This window comes from Macrobrachium rosenbergii, chromosome 48 (assembly GCF_040412425.1).
Source record: "Macrobrachium rosenbergii isolate ZJJX-2024 chromosome 48, ASM4041242v1, whole genome shotgun sequence".
NCBI lineage: Eukaryota > Metazoa > Arthropoda > Malacostraca > Decapoda > Palaemonidae > Macrobrachium > Macrobrachium rosenbergii.
In genome coordinates, this window is record NC_089788.1 from 4,645,503 (window position 1) to 4,668,431 (window position 22,929).

Below are 22,929 nucleotides of genomic sequence, written 5' to 3' on the forward strand. Positions count from 1 at the left end.
GTGAGAAGAAATTCTTCTTAAGCTCAACAGAACAATGGGAATGTAAAAAATTTACCTCAAGCTCAACAGCACAGTGAGAAGCAACTCTCCTCAGCTCAATAGCACAGTGAGGAATACACTCTCACAAAGTTCAACAGCACGGTGAGGAGGAAACTCTCCTTGAGCTCAACAGCACAGTGAGGAAGGCATTCTCCTTAAGCTCAACAGAACAGTGAGGATGTAATTATGATAGGGGGCACTACAGTATACTTCCATGTCTGTTCTATGTTCATATCCAGGAATCCACGATACGACTTCTGTAATGAACGGGGACCGGTGCACATTTTTAAGAGTAAAATAAACAAATATTATTTATGAAATTTGTACCAACTAATATTTATGGACGATACAATGTTGACTGGAGATAAGGAAGAGACGTTGCCGAGACTAGTGAAAGCAAGGACATGAGAAAGAGAAGGTCTGCTCACTTCCCGCCAAATCCCCCATGTAGGCGGAGCTTTGTCTACCTCCTTACTGCGTCAGCAGGTGAATTGCCGTAATGAGCAGGTACCTCTAAGATACGTCATCGTTTACGTAGTTATCCCAGGTGGGAGGCGACTTCACCCAGTTAGGTAGACCTTGTCTCCCTTGGCCTTGAGTGAAAGTATCTATAACTACAAATAAAAGACGTGATAAAACATCTACATTTGGGAAAACAAAATCCACTGTGTTTTTGGTGGCTTGATCAAATAGGACAAATGTTAAGAAGATCCTTGGTAGAAGACAGGAAGAGATGACACGGAGTTCTTGGTGGATGGAAGGACAATGTTTGATAAAAGGGACCATGAGATTTTAGGAAGGATCAGAGTGACTGCAGTCTATAAGCAAATAAGGGTAACATAATGCTGATAGTGTTTGCATGGCTGAGTATGAATCGACAATAAAGCTTTGGAATTTTTCAGGCATGGTCTTCATTTATCATCAAAAGTTGAAAAATGAAAACAACAAATAACAGTTATGCGAAAATGGTAATGATGATGATGGGTGAAAGATTTTTTATATATAGATAGATAGACAGAATATAGAATTTAGGCCAAAGGCCAAGCGCTGGGACCTATGAGGTCATTCAGCGCTGAAAGGGAAATTGACAGTAAAAGGACTGAAAGGTGTTACGGAGGAAAACCTTGCAGTTGCGCCATGATTCAGTAGTTAGGAGAGGGTGGAAAGTTGGATGGAAGAGAGAGAATATGAACGGAGGTACGTAAAAGGAATGAAAGGGGTTGAAGGTAGGGACCGAAGGGACTCTGCAAAGTAATACCTACGGTGCATCGCATGAGGTGCACTGACGGCACTACTCCCCTCCGGGAAAGATTTTTTTATGCATGTTTCTATACATCTTGTTCAGTCTGTATCCCACATTTTAGGGCTGATTAATTAGAAAAGTCATCCCCCTTTTTTTTAGCAACAAGGCGACTTCTTTCCATTTTCTGTAGGTATTACTTCAGTCACTGCCTCGTTGAACTCGAGAAGGTGACCCTCAGATCACACAGTCCAGCGACTGTTTTTTTTTTTTTCTGCATCCAGCTTCCAAGCTTTAGAATTCTTCTTGCTTCTGTTTTTCCCATTTCTTTTAAAACTTTCTTCCTTTGAGAAGTAGATGTGATTTCCTTTTTAAAAAATGTTAGGTGCTTCTAATAACTTCCTTGAAGTAATTGAGGGCTAGAAGTATAAATGACTAACTCCAAGAAGCTTTAGATTTCTCCAGATATTCCTGTTTATATCACTATTAAATACTATTCTCATTCACTTCTGGGAGAAATGACTCCAGTGCCCACTCAAATGCCATTACATTACAAGCATAACGAGAAAAAAGTGAAGATCTACTCTTGAATCAATATTCATAACAGCCAATTTCCAAACTGAAAAACAGGACAGTGATAATACTCTATTCCACCTCATTTCTTAATAAAAAATTTTCCAGGATAAATTTGACTGATACAAAAATTACCATAGAACCAAAGTAACAGAAAGGAGCTGATTATGACGTAAAACACCAAAGGCATCTCACCTGGCGGACAATAATAGACGAACTGTTCTTCCATAATTGCTACTAGGCTCGTATACCCTATCGATATACTGTTGCTACGGAAGGAGGTCCCGATAATTGACAAGCTAGACTTTTCAGACAATGGTTCAAGGTCACTCTGGTTCAAGGTCACTTTATAATTCCAGGTCGAAGAGTCCTTTCGACACGTTTGGGGAACTTTCACCTGGCTGCACAAGGGAGTAATTAGTAACCAGGTAATTCCTCAAACTGCATGTGGACATTTAAAATGACCATGACTGAAGAAAATTGAGTGATCGAAGACGCTTACGAAAATATTCCAAAACTGATTTTGTGGACATTTAAAGATATTTAAAATGACAAATGACTGAAAAAATTGGAGCATTTGATTAGGAAGACTCTTCTTCATTTCTAAAAAACATTCCAGTAAACAAGAGAGAGAGAGAGAGAGAAACAGAAGAGAGAAGATTTTGAGAGAGCCTTTCCTTTATTTGTAAGTGGAGAGAGAGAGAGAGAGAGAGAGAGAGAGAGAGAGAGAGAGAGAGAGAGAGAGAGGTTATGAAAACTTATGAAGCATTTGCCATATAAGATGCCTTTCCTTTATTTTTCAAAAGCACAGAGAGGTATCACTTATGAAGCATTTGCAATATAAGACGCCTTTCCTATATTTTTAAAAGCACACCGGTATCAGTAAGTAACACGTACAGCGAGAGAGAGAGAGAGAGAGAGAGAGAGAGAGAGAGAGAGAGAGAGAGAGAGAGAGAGAGAGAGAGAGAGAGAGAGAGTTATGAAAACTTATGAAGCATTTGCCATATAAGATGCCTTTTCTTTATTTTTCAAAAGAGTATCAGTAAGAGAGAGAGAGAGAGAGAGAGAGAGAGAGAGAGAGAGAGAGAGAGAGAGAGAGAGAGAGAAAAGGCAGCAGCATCATCAACATCAACAAAGCCGCAGCAACAAGTACCACAATTTCTTATTGATTCTTTTGCGCTGAGTCACTGTTTGTAATACCCTCCTTCTTCACGAAACACCCACGCCTCTGGGTCCAACCAGGCATTACGGTTAAGGCGCATGATGGGTGCCAGGTGGGCGTGGTTTCCTAGGCGATCAAGGCCCGCCCACACGATCTCGTACTTCGCGGGAGTTCGCTACGGCACGTGATGAGGGAATTGGCGGGCGAAAGTTGAAGGTCTGATTTCGAGAGTTGTCCAGTTCATTATTTTGTTTTATATTCTGGAGAACATTAAGAAGAGAGGAGATATAACATAGACGATGTACAAGGAATTAATAAATCGTCAGTGCAGTGGAAAGGAAACATGACAAGTTGACGGATTTATGAATTTGTTTAAGAAAAAACTTAAATTTCTTGCAATATTGCAGATGTGAAACTGGAAATCAAACAAAATGAGACGATATTCGACGGCATTTTACAAAAATTAGGACTGATATCTTTTTGAAAAGTGAATATTCAAATTTAATTATTTTTGTCACTCCTTCAGTTTTGCTTTGTTGAAAATATTATCAACTGGGGTGATGCTAAACTCTTGGTCATTTTTCAGTGATTGAGAATAACTTTACATTAAAGCTGATTTGTGTGAATCCAGGATCATTAACTTTTTTTTATTTCTAAATATTAAAGTTATTAGTTGGTTAACAAAGACTGGTTTTTATTTTGGGCGTAAAACCAGTGAGAGAACGTGTTATCGAAATAATATAACTTTTGCTTTTCCTTAAAATACTAATATTAAGGAGAAACGAAGACATTTATTTGAAATTGAAATTCTTTTTATTAGATACTGTAAATGAAATTTGTATAATTTTTTATCAAAGATAAGGTTCATAATTTCAAATGTGCATTATAGATTGCTCTCTCTCTCTCTCTCTCTCTCTCTCTCTCTCTCTCTCTCTCTCTCTCTCTCTCTCTCACTAAGAATATGAAAATTATAGCAGCACTGTTGCGATAAGATGTGGTATTTGATATTAAACAACTTAGCCAGAAAAACGCAACACTTACAGGAAGAAAATGTTCAAATTTGTGAAGTATAAACGTGAACTTCTCTGGACATTTTATATTCTGTTGTCAAAATAAAAACATTTAAAAGTGGACCATCTAATAACCTCTGTTTCCAAAATTAAACGAACAGACGGTATTATTACAACATCTGCACAAACTTTAGTTAATATAATAGTAATCCCTCATTCAATCTACGTTAAGTAAATGTATCAAGTTAAATCTTATTTCTTATGTTTGATTCTTTAACAGATCAGAGTATCGGTGTAACACAGAAAGCGACACAATCACAGGCACTATTGACTTTTATATTCTTTGATGCTTGCAAACCTCCGCTTCAGAGCAGACACACTTTGGCTTCGCTGGGTTCAACGTAAAACATAAGCAATGCCCGTGCCCACTAGAAAAAAGAAGGGCAAGAACATCTTGGACTGCGTTCCCCCGACGGCCGAGGTGCCCCTGGGATGGGTCACCTCCGGGGGCATCTGGAAGATCAACGTCTCGCCGAGCGAGCCCACGACTCCCGAAGAAGGAGAGGAGGGGGAGGAGGAGGAGAACGACCCGAACCTCCACCTGAACATCTTCCGCAGCCTGTTCCTCATGCGCATCACCCTGAGGGTCATGGGCACCATACCCATGAAGTACAACAAAGAAACCGGGAACTACGAGTTCCGGTGGCTCACTTTCTCGGCCATGCACACCTGCGTCATCTTCGCCTGGTTCAACATCCTCCTGGTGACCACCGGCATAGGCCTCGGGAGGCTCTTCACCGAGTGCGACTTCCTGGGCAAGTCGACCAGCCACGAGATCGAGCTCCTGACGGTCATCATCATCGTCGGGTGCCTCCTGAACGCCTGGGTCGAGGTCTTCTACCTCCTCTACCACAGGAACTCGTTCTGCTCTTACCTGGGCGAGTGGCAGGCCATCGCCCGGAGGACGGGGCTCAATCCGGCCAAGGGCCTCAGGAGAAGCACGTCCATTCTGGCCATATTCCTCTACACCTTCATCGTGCTCGTGCTGATTGCGAGCGCCTTCGGGGGGGACACGCTCGTGGGGGTGGAGGACGCCCTGGCGAAGGTGTTCCTCCTCATTCCCGAGGACTGGCTCAAGAGTGACCTGTTCTGCATAACGGTGAGTGGGACTTGGGGAAACCTGGTGCTGATATTTTCAATTGGACTCGTTATACTCATATCGAGCTAATCGGTAATATTCGTCACAAATAATGTAAAAGTATACATATGTGTTTACATTTGAAAAAGTGCATATATATATATATATATATATATATATATATATATATATATATATATATATATATATATATATATATATATATATATATATATATGATATATCCGACCAACCCATTAATATCGAATGGTTCACACTGCTTTAGGAACGATTCGTACTTAGCCTGACCGATGTGCGAACCCATGCTTTTCTTTGCATGCAAGTTACTCCCAAGAAACGGTGAATTCAGTGCAAACAGGCTATCCATGACTTAATATTTTAACGTAAAAGCTGTTATGTGCAATATTCTTGAAAAAGTCTTACAAACACTGCATACTCATACATATCACTGTGAAGATATAGGTTACTGCCATTAACATTGTTGTTCTTCCTGCGTATCAAGACAGAAATTGAGCCCAAGCGAAAACCTATAACTTTCCCGTCTCTTACAGGTACTGAGGCTGATGGTGGGAATCCTGATCGGCCATTTATACGTCGTGTACAAAGGCGCCCTTGTTTGTGTTCGTGACAGCTTGCCACGTCCTGTACAATGTCTTTCACCAGTGGAAGGAGGAGCTCAACAAAACGATGGACTGTGAGTATTGCTGTAAGTTCGTATTTGCAGAAACAACAAAGAGGGGAGTATTTAAAGTTGATACGGTGTAGATATAGTTTTCGCGTTCTACTAAGGGTACATCTGAGGCAGATTTCGACGAAATGTACCAAAAACACTCATAGGTGACCCATTCTCAATAATTATCTTTTTATGAGGTTGATTTGATGATTTGTTGCTTCTGATATCAATTCTCCCATTTAAAAAAATCAGGGTTTTAAGAGGAATTCGGTGCTTAACACATGAGTAATAAATAAGACAGCACTGTCAGACTGAATTTCGTCTCTGTTCACAGAGAAGAGCGCTGCACGACCTGGAGAAGGTAGGTATGAGCTCTGGGAATGCTCTGGAATTTGATGAGACGGAGATAGAAATTCTGAGTATAGTGTGTCAAAAGAGCTTAAGTTTATGTTGATAAAATGATGCTCTACATTCGTTTATTAACAATAATTCTCATGGCAATGAAGCTCTGAAATAATCTGCGCAAGGCACTTGACGGCTCATTTATTTAAACAATATTATTATTAACATTATTATTATTTTCATTCATTTAGTCCAACTGATTATTACGGTAATTAATGTAATTCCATTCCTTTTTGATTCTACACCTAGTTTAGGTTGGAAATTTAGTCCGTTATTTCAAAGTTAATTAATTAAAAAGATTCTCTAAAATGGAAAACTGCAATTGCAATGAAATCAGACATCCATACTTCGTTGAAACACTTCTACACAAATTACTGCAGTATTTGGGGTCCCATTTGCAGTGTCTGCAAAATCAGTGGCAAGGCAAGGTAGTTTCTACCAGTTTTCTCAGTTTTGTATTTTTGCAGATACTGCAGTCTTCCATTTTAGGGCAGCATACACAATCCCAACCACAACAAGATAACTATCCCAAGTTTCTCTTGATAATGTTAAGTTTATGGAACATGATAGATGGAAGTTACTGACAATATGAGGGTCAAGGTCAAGGACACAAACCTCGATGTCAACTGCAAGGATTTCACTAATGAAGTATCAAATATGAAATTTATATCTCTTATAATTCGAAAGTTATGGCCAAGGTTGATGGACCCATAATATCAACATTTGAGAAATTGCTTGCGTCATAAAACAACAAACGCACAATGACGTACAGGCAGATGGCCGACTCCCTTCAAGCACATCACATCCATGCTTGACAGTCTAACTTTAAGCCAAGTTTGAATGAAATCCCTTCAAACGTATAGGAAGAGTTGTGATGACGAGGTAGGCGTTAGGGCGCATCCACACTACAGTAAAACAATCATTTACATATTGGCAACATATCACATACACATTACAAAAAGGTTCCATACATGTTAACGACTTATTGGCAGTCCTAACCATTGCTTCATACATTTATCTAGCACTGGCCAAAGATTCGTTCTTCACCTAAAGTCGTCCACTTGTTTTCAACCTGTTCCTGATATTTTGACATTCATCGACTTGTTTTCAACCTGTTTCTGACATGTTGCCATTCATCAACTTGTTTTCAACCTGTTGCTGACATGTTGCCATTCATTGATTTGTTTTCAACCTGTATCTGACAAGTTGCAAATTTGTCGACTTGTTTTCAACCTGTTTGTGACATATTGCCATCGCTGACTTGTTTTCAACCTGTTTTGTAAACTTGTTTGCAACCTGTTTCTGACATGTTGCCATTCGTCAACTCGTTTTCAACATGTTTTCAACATGTTTATGATATGTTGCCATTCGCAGACTTGTTTTCAACCTGTTTCTGACATGTTGCCAATCATCGACTTGCCTGCTTCTGATATGTTGCCATTCATCAACTTGTTTTCAACCTGTTTTATGACATGTTGACATTCGTCGACTTGTTTTCAAGCTGTTTCTGACATGATGCCATTCGTCAACTTGTTTTCAACATGTTTATGATATGTTGCTCTGCTACGCTGCCATGTGTTGTCACCGAATGTTTATGTCATGTTTTTACTGAGGAACCAAGTCGTTAAGCGCTGTTCGTTTGTTGCGAAAATAATGCCTTGAAGATATCGATCAAAACATCTGGACATTCCCTGGTTGAAATTTATCTGATTTTCCTTGAACAATGTCGCCCTGATAAGAGAACTGCGCTTGACTAAGTATTATTGACAGGCATTGTTAACGATTTCACACTCTACTAAAGTAACACTGAGAGAGAGAGAGAGAGAGAGAGAGAGAGAGAGAGAGAGAGAGAGAGAGAGAGAGAGAGATGCTATATAACTATCCGTTAATGGAGCGAAGTTGAGCGGAAAGTTAATAGGAAACCGGAAGAATTGATAGCAATGATAGGAAACGTCTCTCTATACAGCATACAAATAAATAAATAAATAAATTAAATAAATAAATAAATAAATAAACAAATAAATAACAGATACATCGAATGTGTGAATAACCAAAAATCAAGGTGAGAAAAAAAAAAAAAAAACTGGGCGAAAATTGCAAGCACCCACAGTTGACACAGGACATACACCCGCCCCGGAAAATCAACAAGGACCGAACGGCCAAGGATGCAATATCATTATAATAAAGGCTTGCCGTTATAATATTCACATCAGTCAATTTCATCCAGGCTGATGATCGAGAGGTCTCTCTCGAGTACAGGTCTACTGGACCATCATGATGTAAATTAAGTTTTCCCTCTACTTTGTAAGAACAGTAGAACTGTCTGGTGGTCTCAGATATGCTAACATTAATTATTAATCTGGAATTGTCATACTACATTATATCAAGGGGTTGTATTTTTCATACACTCCATTACTTATGTATGAACACATACATAGGCTCTATGCGTTTGTGCTTGTAAGGAATGGAATATATTTAGCCCAAAGGCCATGGGCTGGAACCTATGAGGTAATTCAGCACTGAAAGGAAAATTGAGAGTAAAAGGTTTCAAAGGTGCAACAGGAAGAAAACCTCACAGTTGCACTTTGAAACAATTGTTTGGAGAATACTGTGGGGGTAAGACATCACTAGCAGAGAAGGGGGTGGGGGTGGGAAGGACTCCCCTGAAAAAGAATATACATATGACTTACTATCTGGAAGGGAGCAAAAAGAGAGAGAGAGAGAGTGAGAGAGAGAGAGAGCACTGACAGAATTAATTCTAAAAGGGATTTATCAGTCGTCATTCAGAGTTTTCCCAGGAATCCCATGGTTGGTCAGCTAGTTATAAATATAATGTAAATTACAATCATACGCATCAAAAACTGAATACGTTCAAAATCCCCTGAAGCGGAAAGCTACGAAAAGCAAGAGAACAAAATTCGATACACCAAGCAGAGTTGAAAAGACTTCAAATTGCGCAAACAATGGTTCAAGTACTTTGGCCCTTAATTACATCGTCATAGAAAGTTTCCGATTGATAAAAGAATACTTAAGTAAGGTCTCTCTCTCCCTCCGATAAGAATTCACAATTAACAGGGTGTGATGACTCAGCTCTATAAATGGGGAAAGGGGACCACCCTTTTTTTGTTCCAGCTTCTATTTATAAAACTCAATTTGATTGAATACATTACTCGTATAATTTGAAAGGTTGAAATAGTCTCACTCGTATTACATAATCTTTTAGCATCGAATTTTCTGGCCTGCCCTAGTATAATATTGTTATGTTCTTATTTCAATACAAAGCTACAAGCGCCAGTGAACCTCATGTGGCGCACTGTAGGTTGAAATTACTTCAAGTTGCGCAAACAATGGCGTGCCTTGGCCCGTAGCTGCAACCCATAGAAAGTTCCGATTTTAAAGACCTCCTTTCATATTCTCTTTCTTCCATCTTACTGTCCACCCTCTCCTAACAATTAATTCATAGTGTAAATGGGGAGGGGGACCTCCTGTTTTTTTCAAGCTTTTACTCTTTTCCATTTCAATTTGAATGAATATAGGTCCCAGTGCTTGCCCTTTGGCCTAAATTCTTTATTCAGTTCATAATCTTTTAAAGCAAGACAAACTTTAATAGACAATTTTTTAAAATAATTTTCTTTTCTTTAATAATCGCCAGTTCATAACAATGTAGGCAATAAGTTCCTTTCACCGACAACCTAGGTCAGAGGTTTCCAACCTTTTCTGTACCTCATGGCCCATTTTAGCATCCCTTCCATCTTATGGCCCACGCCCTTAAGAATTGTGTAATGATGATAATAGAATTATTATAAGGCATTTTCAGAACACTTTATTAGTTTTACATTTTCATTTATGGAATTGATTTTCAGAACACTTTATTAGTTATACATTCTCATTTATGAAAGGAAACACTGGCCTTCATTTACTGTAAATGATTTTTAATTTTTTAAATACTATTTTGAAAATGTCCGTGGCATGGCCGCCCTCAGAGTTGCCCATGGCCCACTGGGGCCCACAGGTTGAAAACACTGACCTAGGTTTCAATATAATGCCTCCAGTTATCTGTAATTTAGAATATGTAAGTTAAACTGTATCTGTACTTAAATTGTATCTGTACCACAATCTATGATAGATAACATTATCCAAACCATATTTTCTCCCGTTACGAGTAATCTACAAATATAAGATGCACTATATTCACCATATGCTGTTTCAAGTTACCTGTCATTTAGTAAATACAGTGCACTGTATCAACTAAATGGTCTCTTAGTTATATTCAATTTACAAAATATATCGTGCACTATATTCGTTCTGTCTACAGTCATCTGTAATTTATATATCAAAATGTGCAATACATCTACTCCACATTTTCTCCATCTGTTATTATTATTATTATTATTATTATTATTATTATTATTATCGAATATCTCTCAAGAATACTCTCTTTCAAACAAACTTCATTGAACAGAATGGTCGTCTGGATGCAGTTTAGTTTGTATTATTATTATTATTATTATTATTATTATTATTATTATTATTATTCAGAAGATGAACCATATTCATATGGAACAAGCCCACAGGGGTCACTGGCCTGAAATTCACGCTTCCAAAGAATATGGCGTTCATTTGAATGTAGTAACACTAACTGTTCCCCTTCATAGTTTCAAATAATATAATATGCACTGTATTCAGTCCATACCTTCCACAACTTTCTGTTATTTATATCAGAAAATTTCTAATGTTATTTACAACGTGAACTGTCTCCAGTTATCTGGCGAATGGACAAGAGGGAGAGCGCAGTTTGTTCGGCAATCACGGCGACAGTTGCAGCAGCCATAGGAGTCGAGGTCGGGGAGAACAACCACCAGGCCTCTGAGGACCACTGCGTAGGGATGGCCGAACTCGTCGAGAACCACTGGACCATCGTGAAGATGGTCAGGTTTACAGAGAAGCTCTTCGCGCCGACTCTCCAGTGCTTCTACTCCACACAGGTAACTGAACTGATTCCAGGTTATCTGGGTTTTTGGTAGTGCTAGTTTGAAGCTCTGCAGTGCTTACATAGCTCATAACAGGTTACTGAACTGATTCCAGGCAGGCTATCTGGGTTCTTGTTATCATTAGCTTGAAACTCTGCAGTGCTATTACATAGCTCATAACAGGTCATTGAACCGATTCCAGGCAGGCTGTCTGGGTTTTTGGTAATGTTAGCTTGAAGCTCTGTAGTGCTATTACATAGCTCATAACAGGTCACTGAACTGATTCCAGGCAGGCTATCTGGGTTTTTAGTAGTGTTAGCTTGAAGCTCTGCAGTGCTATTTCATAGCTCATAACAGGTCACTGAATTGATTACAAACAGGCTATCCGGGTTCTTGGTAGTGGTAGCTTGAAGCTCTGCAGTGCTATTACATACCTCATAACAGGTCACTGAAGTGATTCCAGGCAGGCTATCTGGGTTCTTGGTAGTGTTAGTTTGAAGCTCTGCAGTGCTACTACATAGCTCTTGAGTAGTGCTATACTGTACAGAAGATGAAGTATATCACAGGTAACGGAAATGATCACTTATCTGGGTTTACTGTAATGATATCTTGAAGCTCTGCAGTGCTGTCACATTGCGCTTCAGTGATGCTAGCTATGCTTTACAGATTATGTAGTATATAACAGCTAACGGAACTGATTACAGGTATCTGGGTTTTTGGTAGAGTTATCTTGAAGCTCTACAGTGCTATTACTCTGCATTGCAAAGCTCTTCAGTGATGCTATGCTTTACAAATTATGAGGTACATAACAGGTTCCTTGAGAAGTTCACAACAGGTATCTGGGTTTTTGATAATGTTAGCTTGAAGCTTTACAGTGCTACTGCTCTGCATTACAAAGCTCTTTAGCTATACCATGCTTTACGTTTCACAATTCATCAAGTATCTTACAGGTATCTTGAGTGTCTTGTGAAGGGAACGGCAAAACTCTTACGAAAGAAAATGGCAGTTATCTGAGAATATCTCCAAGTATAATGCACTTCAATAGACATGAATAACAATTTTCAATTTTAAGTTTTATTTTCGAATTACCATATCTATTTCCATTCACCACATCTTACCTAAAGGAAGATTATTGAAATTAATGCTGAAATATTCTGAAATGCAACTGCCCATAACGCTTTTAGTTAAAAAGCAAAAATGTTTGGGTAAGATGAACCATCTAACCTAGAATACGGTTTCTCCCCTTTAGCGTCAGATAAGCTTCTAATTTAGTTATTCCTTCACGTTCCCGTGCTTAATCAATATTCCTAATAATAGTCAGTGCTGTAAAACGCCTTACACTTCCCTACATGAAAAGCTATTTTTTCTTTTTCATTTTCTACAATATTTGGCAACTTTCATAGAAACCTATTTTTTTACACTTATACGCAAGGCACTTAGCAACAGTTTTACATTAGTCAATTTACCCCGATTTTCTTTTTTTATAATATTGATTTCTTCAGGTATTTAAGGACGATGATGTCCAATGCAGCCTCTCGTGAGTTGGAATTTAGTGAAAAATTTAAAAATGCAAATGGATTGAATAATCTTTGGAAATAAAATAGGCTGAAACTGCATAAAAATGCAGACAAGAAACACGGTATGACGATGAATCTGTATCAAAAAGATTCTGTCGATTAGAAAAAAAAAATCTTTTAGAAGATTATTAAGAGAAAGAGAGATAGCTGAATAGGCTGAGATATACTGCAAAAATAAAGCACGGAAGTTCTGTACATAGACGATATACTGAACCATCTGACGTGAAGCTGGAACGAGTCGAGATGTGGAAATAGGAGAACGGGAAAGACAATAAAAACATTATCCCCTTTCCTGCACTGAGCAATCTGGTGTCCTAAATCTGCATTGGAGAAATATATAAAATAAAAAATAGTACTTTCAAACACTGAGCAGTTTGGCAACCGGCACTTAATTTGGGCAAAACCTATATATCTTTAAGAATACTTTCAGGAGCGCCAGAATCTACCTGAAATAAATTTATTATAGCTTTAAGAATGTAACTGAGACACTCTTTAATTAATACTTTCAACCGCTGAATAACCAGATGCACCCGAATCGATCTGAGACGATGTTTTCGTATTTTCTAAAACTTTTTATCGCTGAATACCTCGGAATGGAATATAGAGTTTAGGCCAAAGGCCAAGCACTAGGACTATGAGGTCATTCAGCACTGGTAATGAAATTGAGAGTAGGTAGGTCTGAAAGGTGTAACAGGATGAAAACCTCAAAGCAGTGCACTATGAAATAATTGTTAGGAGAGGGCAGATAGGCCTAGCATAACGGAAGAAAGATGATTTGAATGGAGGTACAGTAAATGGAATGAAAGGGGTTGCAGCTAGGGGCTGAAGGGATGCTGCAAAGAACCTTTAGTAATGCCTATACAGTACCCCGTGAGGTGCACTGACGGCACTAACCCCCTATGGGGCTGAATGCTTTGGCATCCGGACTCTAGTCTAAACGCATCTTCAGAAAGTGAATATTTCCACCAGACTCACTCATTAAGAACGCATTTATTGAATTCACTGCAGGTCGTGACACTATGTCTGGAGCTTTATCTGGTGGCCTACAGGATGAGTCTAGGAGAACAGTACCAGGCAGAGGAACTAGCATGGCAGACCATCATCATAGCCCAAACCTTCATTGTCTTCTTTCTCGTCTCAATAAAGGCCAGTTACGTATACGAAGAGGTAAGTGGTCTCTATAGAAAGATGGCGTTGGAGTGAGGGTGGCAGGGAGAGGGGTGGGGGAAGTTGGAGGGGAAAGGGGGGAGGGTAGTATATCGTCTTAAAAATGGTGTAAAATGTCGAAACCAGAATGTGATCTCGAGTTCATTTCGTCACTAGAAAAACAAACGGGGAATTTTTCAAGGAACTGGAGGAGTGATGGAATTAACATTACTACTAGTAATGGCTGTAGTAGTATTAGTGATAGCAATAGCTGTAGTAGTATTAGTACTAGCAATAGTTGTAGTAGTATTAGTACTAGCAATAGTTGTAGTAGTATCAGTATTAGCAATAGTTGTAGTAGTATTAGTACTAGCAATAGTTGTAGTAGTATTAGTACTAGCAATAGTTGTAGCAGTATTAGTACCAGCAATAGTTGTAGTAGTATTAGTACTAGCAATAGCCGTAGTAGTATTAGTACTAGCAATAGTTGTAGCAGATTTGAATAAATGGGAATATATTTATTAGCATACGTATATCGCAATTAATGACAAAACAATCATAAATGCATGACTACATACATAAATACACACACACACTATATATATATATATATATATATATATATATATATATATATATATATATATATATATATATATATATATATTAATATTACTCTTTTCTGATTTCTTGCAAAAGTAGTACAGTATAGTATACGGAGCTGCAAACCATAAGATCCCCCCCACCCCTCATTTCGTTACTTTCATCCTACACAGGGCTGCTAGAATGCTATTATTTCCATTTCTCATCATCCTATTTAAGAGAAAATTTCATGATGTAGTCGTCAGGTTCAATAGGACACACTCATTTAGCATTCTGGGGATATTCCCTCCCACAACGGGTCCACAACCTCTCACTGACAGCTCATCTTTCTCGGGACACAAAGCATACTTCGTCGCAGGCCACTGCACTTCCTACGGCGGTAAAATCCAGATCGCGCCGCTTATTACCACTGCGTAGTAACCCTTCGTAAAGTGACTGACCTGACGTATTCAGTGACCCCTGCCTTGACCTTAGTGATAACCTCTGGCCGCCAAGGACTCTTGCGCATCTGCTATCTAGTGCCTTTTCTCCAATGCAGAGATGCACAGACTCTCTCTCTCTCTCTCTCTCTCTCTCTCTCTCTCTCTCACACACACACACACACACACACACACACACATATATATATATATATATATATATATATATATATATATATATATATATATATGATTATGTATATACATACATACATACATATATATATATATATATATATATATATATATATATATATATATGTATGTGTAATACATATATATACATATATAAGGTTATATATATATGTATGTATACATACATATGCATACACAGTAACTCATAGCTTAACATTTGGACTCATCTAATACCTCCACACAGACAAACACAAAAAAGTAAATAAATACCGCATGAACTAATAACCCAGTGAGGTCAAAATTTCTAACCGTATACATAACCAACGCCAAAAGGTGAAAAGCAATCATAAATTTAAGTCAGGGCGAAAGAAACCTAGTTGAGAACAAAGCAATTAGCTTTTTAATTCTTCACAAAAACGAGAAGCACAGACAGCCAAGGACAAGTGCAAGTTAAGGTCATTTTTGAGGTCACTGATAAAAAAATAGGAAATCGTTATCTTTCGCAAATACTTCCCAGACTTTAATCGGGGAGAAAGCGCATTTCATATTCACGCTAATTGCGTGTTGTGGGCTTTAAATCTTCCTGTTAATGTTCTGATGACTCGGTGGGTAGAATTTATAAAATGATCAAGGACTGGAGTATATACCAATGACAAATTGATTGTCTTTAATCAAATAATCATAAGTCATCTCTGGAAAATTTGATTTAGTTAAATAGCTTAATAAACCGATGACAGAATAATTGAGAATACGAGGAAAACCAGTTTACCTATAAAATATAAAAGTCAAAAAATAAATAAACAGATAAACAAATAAAAGAATGAACCAAGAATAAGAACAAAGATAAACAGCAACTATTAAAAAAATAATATTAATATCTCGTTACCACTGGCCCCCGAAACAAATGAAGACTTAGGTCATTACAATGAAAAACACCTAGCAATTACTTCCGTTGTGTAATCACGCTTATCAGAACACAGCGGACCTCGTTAGAACGAACGCGAGTTCTCTCACCCCTTTTCTCTAACTCTCACGTAGAAATTAATTGGAAATACTATCGCGTCATATCTAGAGAGAGAGAGAGAGAGAGAGAGAGAGAGAGAGAGAGAGAGAGAGAGAGGCAGCTGCGGGCGTCCTGTCAATAAAAAGGTCAATATCACATTTCGGTAATTGATGTCAAATGCCCCCTTTCCTCCGCTGGGCGCAATTACGACGTGTCCGTTCAGACGGGTGGTTTCGATTCCTTCGTCACTTCCGAATGAAAAGCGCATCTACAAGTGACGGTCGATGTACATAAAGTACCCCGTCGAGCATATCATCATATCATATATAGCATATCATCGCATATATGCTCCCGATTCGGCCGGCCATCCATCAACGATGTGGTAATATAATGGCCATGGTATGTGCGAAAAAGCTTTCTTGGTTACAGAGAGGAGAGGGAGATATTTCAAAAGCCTTCTTAGCTACAGAGAGAGAGAGAGAGAGAGAGAGAGAGAGAGAGAGAGAGAGAGAGAGAGATTTCAAACTGCAAACTTGAGACGGAGATTAATGTGCTCGCTCGAAAGATGTCCGCAGTTTATTTTTCAATTCGTCTTCTTGTCACGGATGAATAAACGCATCTTGAAGAGATATATCGGAATGATAGCAAGGGAGGAAAAAGGAATAGGAATGCTTATTCATAATACCACGTGACCCTATTGTCCTGTTGTATGTTACTCAGTCTTTTGTGAGCTAGTTAGAAGTGTATGCACAGTATGCGTGTGAACATATGTGTGTGTGTGTGTGCATAAGAGAGAGAGACTTCGGTAGACAAAGAATTTACCATCTAATTAAAATTCTAATTAACATCTTAACCTGACTTAAGAGAGAGAGAGAGAGAGAGAGAGAGAGAGAGAGAGAGAGAGAGAGAGAGACAATGACTTTACCATCCAATCAAATTTCTAATTAACATCTTAACCAGAGAGAGAGAGAGAGAGAGAGAGAGAGAGAGAGAGAGAGAGAGAGAGAGAGAGATTCAGAAGACAATAACTTTACCATCTAATTAAAATTCTAATCAACATCTTAACCTAAATCTATATCTGGATGAAAATTAAATTTTTCATTGCGTCTACATTTCAGATATTAACCATTTATAATAAAGAAGGTGTCTGGTATGCAAATTCCTGAGATGTACACTAGTATTGGACCAGCCCCGGTTTTTTTGCCATGTCCCTGGGTTAGGTTAGGTATAGACTGTGAATTTCCACGAAATTTGGGTGTGGGAAACAAAATGAGGTTATTTTCAAGAAAATTCTATGGTTAGTTTTTAAGACATGGCGTCCCGCTTTTTTCAGGAAAAGGTCCCGGTACTCGGTTACATGTTGGGAAAATGCGTCCGATATGTAAAAATCCTAACGGAATGGGAAACTAAAAAAAAAAAAAGAAGAAAAAATGTCCTCACTCAACCTTTTTCTATATAACCCGATACATCTTCACGAGCGCTTAAAAAATGTGTGACAAGAAATGTTATTAAGCACACATTAAAATGACTAATTGTCCAAGACGCCAATATCAACAGAAATAAGATCCACTTTGGCTCTGGCTCTCTCTCTCTCTCTAAGGAAAAAAAGTATAAATTAAGACCCCTAGTCCATTAACCTGTTAAAAAAAATATGGTTACAATAACACAATCGAAAAGGAAGCTGCATTTCGAAACAAATGGTAATAATATTTAAGAGTAAGGTCAAACTCTCGGGTTGGGGGATGGGGGACGGGGTCAGGAGTTCTGTTTACAATAAGATCAGTATAAACATTCGATCTCCCAGCCCCGAGCGTTGTTTGCAAACATTATTTTTCTTCCCTGCTCCCTAGCTGCTATTCTTATTTGAGTTATAAGAGTCTGCGCTCTCTATACACAAGAGGGTTTACATAAATACACAATGACAAAGGTGTGTACAGTACTTGGGGTGCATAGTGCCCTACGATGCTTTAAAAAATTAAAGAATTGAGTACAAAAGTGGTAAGAAGCATTTCATCTATAAACTCTTAATACAGGTTTAGCCAGGTGAGCAGTTTATCAGGAAAAGAAGAAACTCTCTCGTATTTATCACATGGCAAAGCTATCAAATGGAGGTGGCTTGCCCGAAGGATTTCTTTTTAAATGAAAGAGCATAAGTGAAATGAGAAAAACCCAAAGGATTTGAAAGAAGTTGGACACCCAAGGAACACTGCAGAGTCTCTAGTCTCTGCGCAGTCCTTGCTTTCAGTACAGTACTGTAGTGTGTCACTCCAGGCTTAGGCGATACCTGCCTACAGTCGCATTTGATTAACAGGGACCTTCATTATGATTAATTTAATTCTCATTACGCAGGCTGAATCAACAAGCAAGGGAATGTCTTTATCTAGTCCAGGAAGTAACGGAAGAAGAAATGGTATGGAAATAAGGGTTTCCTCCTTAAATAGGATTTCGCAGTTCCCAGTCTTCTCAGTAGGAAACAATTTAAAAATCTAACGGATAAAACAATGACCCTCTGGTAACATTTTCCTGTATAGACATAATTATCAACTTTTAAATATCAGCGTATTAATATGCAAATTAGTATAATTTGTGATATTTAAACGTTTAATTTGTACGATACGTTAACTCGTCAGTTATCATGCGGTGGCTTATTATCTATGTTTTTCAACATCCTTTCCTCCTTCGCACACACATATATATAATATATGCTCCACGCGCGATGCTACAGTTTAAGCCCGCATAGCAAGGTTTGAGGAAATGAAGTTAATAATCGTCTCGCACTTCACGAGAGATAACGAGAGAACAAACACCAATATGGCGGCCACGACGCCACTCGTGCAAACAGCCATGACACCTTCAACAACGTGATTAGGTCGGTTATCGTCTGGAAAACAAAGCGGTGGTTTCAGTTAACCTTCACGAAAAAAAAAGACATACTCGGCGACCCCTTACTACGAATCTATATTCGACGTCCTAGAGGATGGTAAAGGAGAAACAATTTTCAACGGCGTGTGATGAGGAATGCCCCGCGTTGTTGTTGAGTCAGGTACTTCAGGCGCCACGATAACAATGGACGCGGCGGCTTCTGTTGTCAGTTATTTTTAAAAAAGGATCGATTTCACAGCGGTGAAAGCATGGCCAAGGATTGTGGATATTCGTTTTTATTTTCTTTACTTTTACGAAGACGAGACAAGGAGTTCAGCAGCTAGCTTACAGGCTCCACGTAAGAGGAAAAGAGCCAGCGCTGACACAAAGGCAGCTCAATCTGAGATTAAATCATGCCTGCCAAACGCAAGATTGACCAAGCTCGATTCTCAGTGGTAAAAAAGGTTACATGATTTGGCAAATGTAGAGGAAGGCAAAGAATTCCACATCCTAAAATCAAGTGGTATCCAGGACTGATCTCACTAGGTTGATTTTCAAATTCGCAGCTTCCACACTCAGCAGCCGTGGGACTGGGAAGCTTAATGTGTGCTGTGACCATTAAAAAGAGTGAAGAAGGCATGCAATTGAAAAGATACCTGGAGTAATGGCCAAATTATTATCTCAAGAGGAACGGAGTTGAAGAGTTCTGTTCAAATGTAAAAGCTGGGTTACTTTCTTGTAGAACGGAAAGCTTTCAATTCAACTCCATCAAGAACATTAGTGCACGAGGAACCAATACCGATATAAGGACAATGGTGGCCGGAAATAAAGTCACAGGGGGAAAGGTCACAATTTTGGCTAGGAAAAAAAATTCACATTAATTTATGGTGGCCGGTAGTAAAGTCACGGGAAAAATTCACACTAGTTCTTGGGGGTCATAATCTTTATGCTATTACAGTCTTTTGTTTATGTTTTTACGGTCATCCCAACGGGGTTGTACTAAACACGCCGCAAAGGTGGACACATACCGGGTTAAAACCCGTGGGGGTCACTATCTAGGAAAGATTAATGACTTTTTATCTTGTGACTTTTTTCTGTGACTTTCTTTTACCTGAACTCAAGAACAATATATCACACATATGGAGCGGTACGTCCCACATAATTCTGAGGAGCTGCACAGAAGAGACACGAAGAGCCTTCAATAATAAAACTCAGATTCTTAGAATTAACCAAGACCACACCGCTGTCTATTACCTAAACCCAAAATACTGATAAACCTTCCGGATTCAATTTCAAAACAAATATTAACACCTGCAAACGATAACTGATAAGTAGTGTAACGCTGTCAACTATAGCTGAAATGGTAGAGTTCAGGTTAAAGTTAAATCAGTTTACAGAAAGGACTGAAGCCATGTTGCAAGCAGTAGCTAACATGGCCCTGGGTCAAGATTTGAAAGTAAAGAGAAGTTGGACAAATAAAGGGCTGGACATATTAATATTAAAACAGTAAAATTTAACCAGACCACTGAACTGACTATCAGCTCATAGGGCTGGCCCGAAGGATTTGGATGAATTGTCAGGTCTAGGCCAGAAGCCAAGCGCTGGGACCAAATAGGTCATTCGGTATGGTGATGGATGAGTGAATATGAAAATAAAAATTGCACAAAGGCATATGCTCTTATACTGGAACACACTCACACAAAAGCAATTACTCATGTTTACATATATACTCAATAAAAATGTTTGCATTCAAACTTCTTTAGAGTCAAGGAGAGGTCATTGGATGGTACAGGGTTAGGAAGGGGCTAGGTAACAATCAACTTCAGTGGGATCTTCTGCCAATAATTTGAGAAAAAGCAGGACACCAAACGCAGCGTAGAAGATCGAACAACATTGCTTTAACGCTGTACGATAACTGTCAAATTCAAAAGTTAATCTCAAGTGATTGAATTCTTATAATTTCATTATAAATAAATACCATCCAGCGTTCCTCTAAACTAATATTACTGGTCTTCTCAGGCTTCATCAAGCGTGGATGTCTTGCGTCGGGGCCTCCCGTACTCAGCATCTGACAAGGATAAGTTTCACGTAAGTAGACTGTACACGATGGCACAGTTCCAGTACACGCTAGGCTTGTGTTACGTAACGTGATTGGGGGCATGACACTAAAATAACATTTAATTTTCGTTGTAACGAACTAGACTGTATACATTTTTGAAATTTAAGCGTTTAACATATTACCGTCAGGTCTCTGATGGTAAAAATGAAAGGTTAGAAGTATTTCCTTCTTATATACCTAACTTTCACATGCAAACATATATACTTATACATACATACCAACAACATATATATATATATATATATATATATATATATATATATATATATATATATATATATATATATATATATATATATATATGAGCAGACTACCGATGAGGAAGGTATATTTATAATGAGAGAGAGAGAGAGAGAGAGAGAGAGAGAGAGAGAGAACGGTTTGAAAAACATTGTTAATGTAGTTTTAGATAGTACTTCTGCTTTTAAATCTGAACTAATTACTTTTACCCTACAAGTGAAAGAATGACAAACAGTGCAATTTGGACAATTGAATTTTCATCAAGTTATACACCGTAAAGTTCATGTAAAATAATCGACCATGAGGTCAATAAATATACGGTTATACGAACACCAGAAGTAGCATTTAAATACCAAGAAAATTATACAGTAGTCACCAAAATTAATGTTTACTAATAAAGACTAATAAAATAACAGGCGGAAAATAATGAACACGTTTTTACGCTCGACACAAACTGAAACACAATAATACGCTTTATACAGGAAATTAAATATATTACAAAAAATTCGAATATAATAGTCCCAAGTGTATAACGATCAAACGTCAAATAAAAAAAAATGTAAATCTACAGTATTACATACCATAACGCCTCGAACTTAGAATAAAAAATACAATTTTCGACAAATTTGTGCCATACGCATAATTATGCTATGACTGATGTGAGAAACATTACCAATTCTCGTTTGTTTACATTGGCAGTTCAAGGAGCTCGTGACGTCTGTCACAGGATCGCCCATTTGCATAACAGGGGGAGGGTTCTTTTACATCAACCGACCATTCATCATCACCGTAAGTTTTTATCAGTAAGCACCTGGACGAAATCGACGAAAGTCATTCTAATGACTAATTGGTGTCACTGCATTCACTTGCTTGTGCGTTTCAAAGCCTTAATGGGGGGTCTTTGATATTCAACAATGGCCATTTTCTGTCAAGTTATCGATGGCTAGATATTTTTAGGATAGTTTGTTATTTGAGTTTTTTGTTGACACTTTTCAATGCAGAGTGCTGCAATATGCGTCCCTGTTAATATACTTATACTTTTAAAAAATTTTTACAACTATTTATCTGGGAATTTTAACTACAAAGATATCAATGAACTTTCCTTTAATTAGAAACAAATAAGTCACTTGTCTCATTAAATTAAGGAGAAAAAATATATAAGCCAATGTACTTATTAACATTCTAAAAATTATGACACGTGGTTCCAGGTCATCGGCGCTGTGTTATCGTACTTCATCATCATCCTGCAGTTAATGCTGCCTTCGGTTCAAGACAGAGCACAGAGCGAGAGCCGGGTAAATAATATGAGTCTCCCCAACGCTTAACGCTCAGCGCATCATAGAAAACGTATTTTATTTCAAAGAAAATGGGTACATTTTATTCCTCTAATGGGGAACATAACTCCCGTAATTTCACTATTGGGAGTATTTTTGTTGTAAAAGTATTGGGAGTATTTTTGTTGTAAAACACAATAATTTTAGGGAGTTATTATAAATTATGTAGAAAGTATAGGGAATTATTCTTCAGTTGTGTAGAA

At 38.2% G+C, this 22,929-nt stretch overlaps 2 protein-coding genes across 3 annotated transcripts in view; one reads left to right on the forward strand and one right to left on the reverse strand.

The window, feature by feature from the left end:
- The window catches only part of DNApol-epsilon58 (DNA polymerase epsilon subunit 2), a 78,745-nt gene that overhangs the window by 31,477 nt on the left and 24,339 nt on the right, over positions 1-22,929 (reverse strand). The window lies entirely within an intron of this gene.
- Positions 4,331-22,853, forward strand: Orco (odorant receptor co-receptor). Its single transcript, XM_067092270.1, is given in 8 exon segments — positions 4,331-5,183; positions 5,735-5,794; positions 5,796-5,877; positions 11,020-11,243; positions 13,814-13,972; positions 21,053-21,121; positions 22,092-22,181; positions 22,601-22,853. Coding segments are annotated over 8 exon segments (1,545 nt in total). The 5' UTR covers positions 4,331-4,439; the 3' UTR covers positions 22,718-22,853.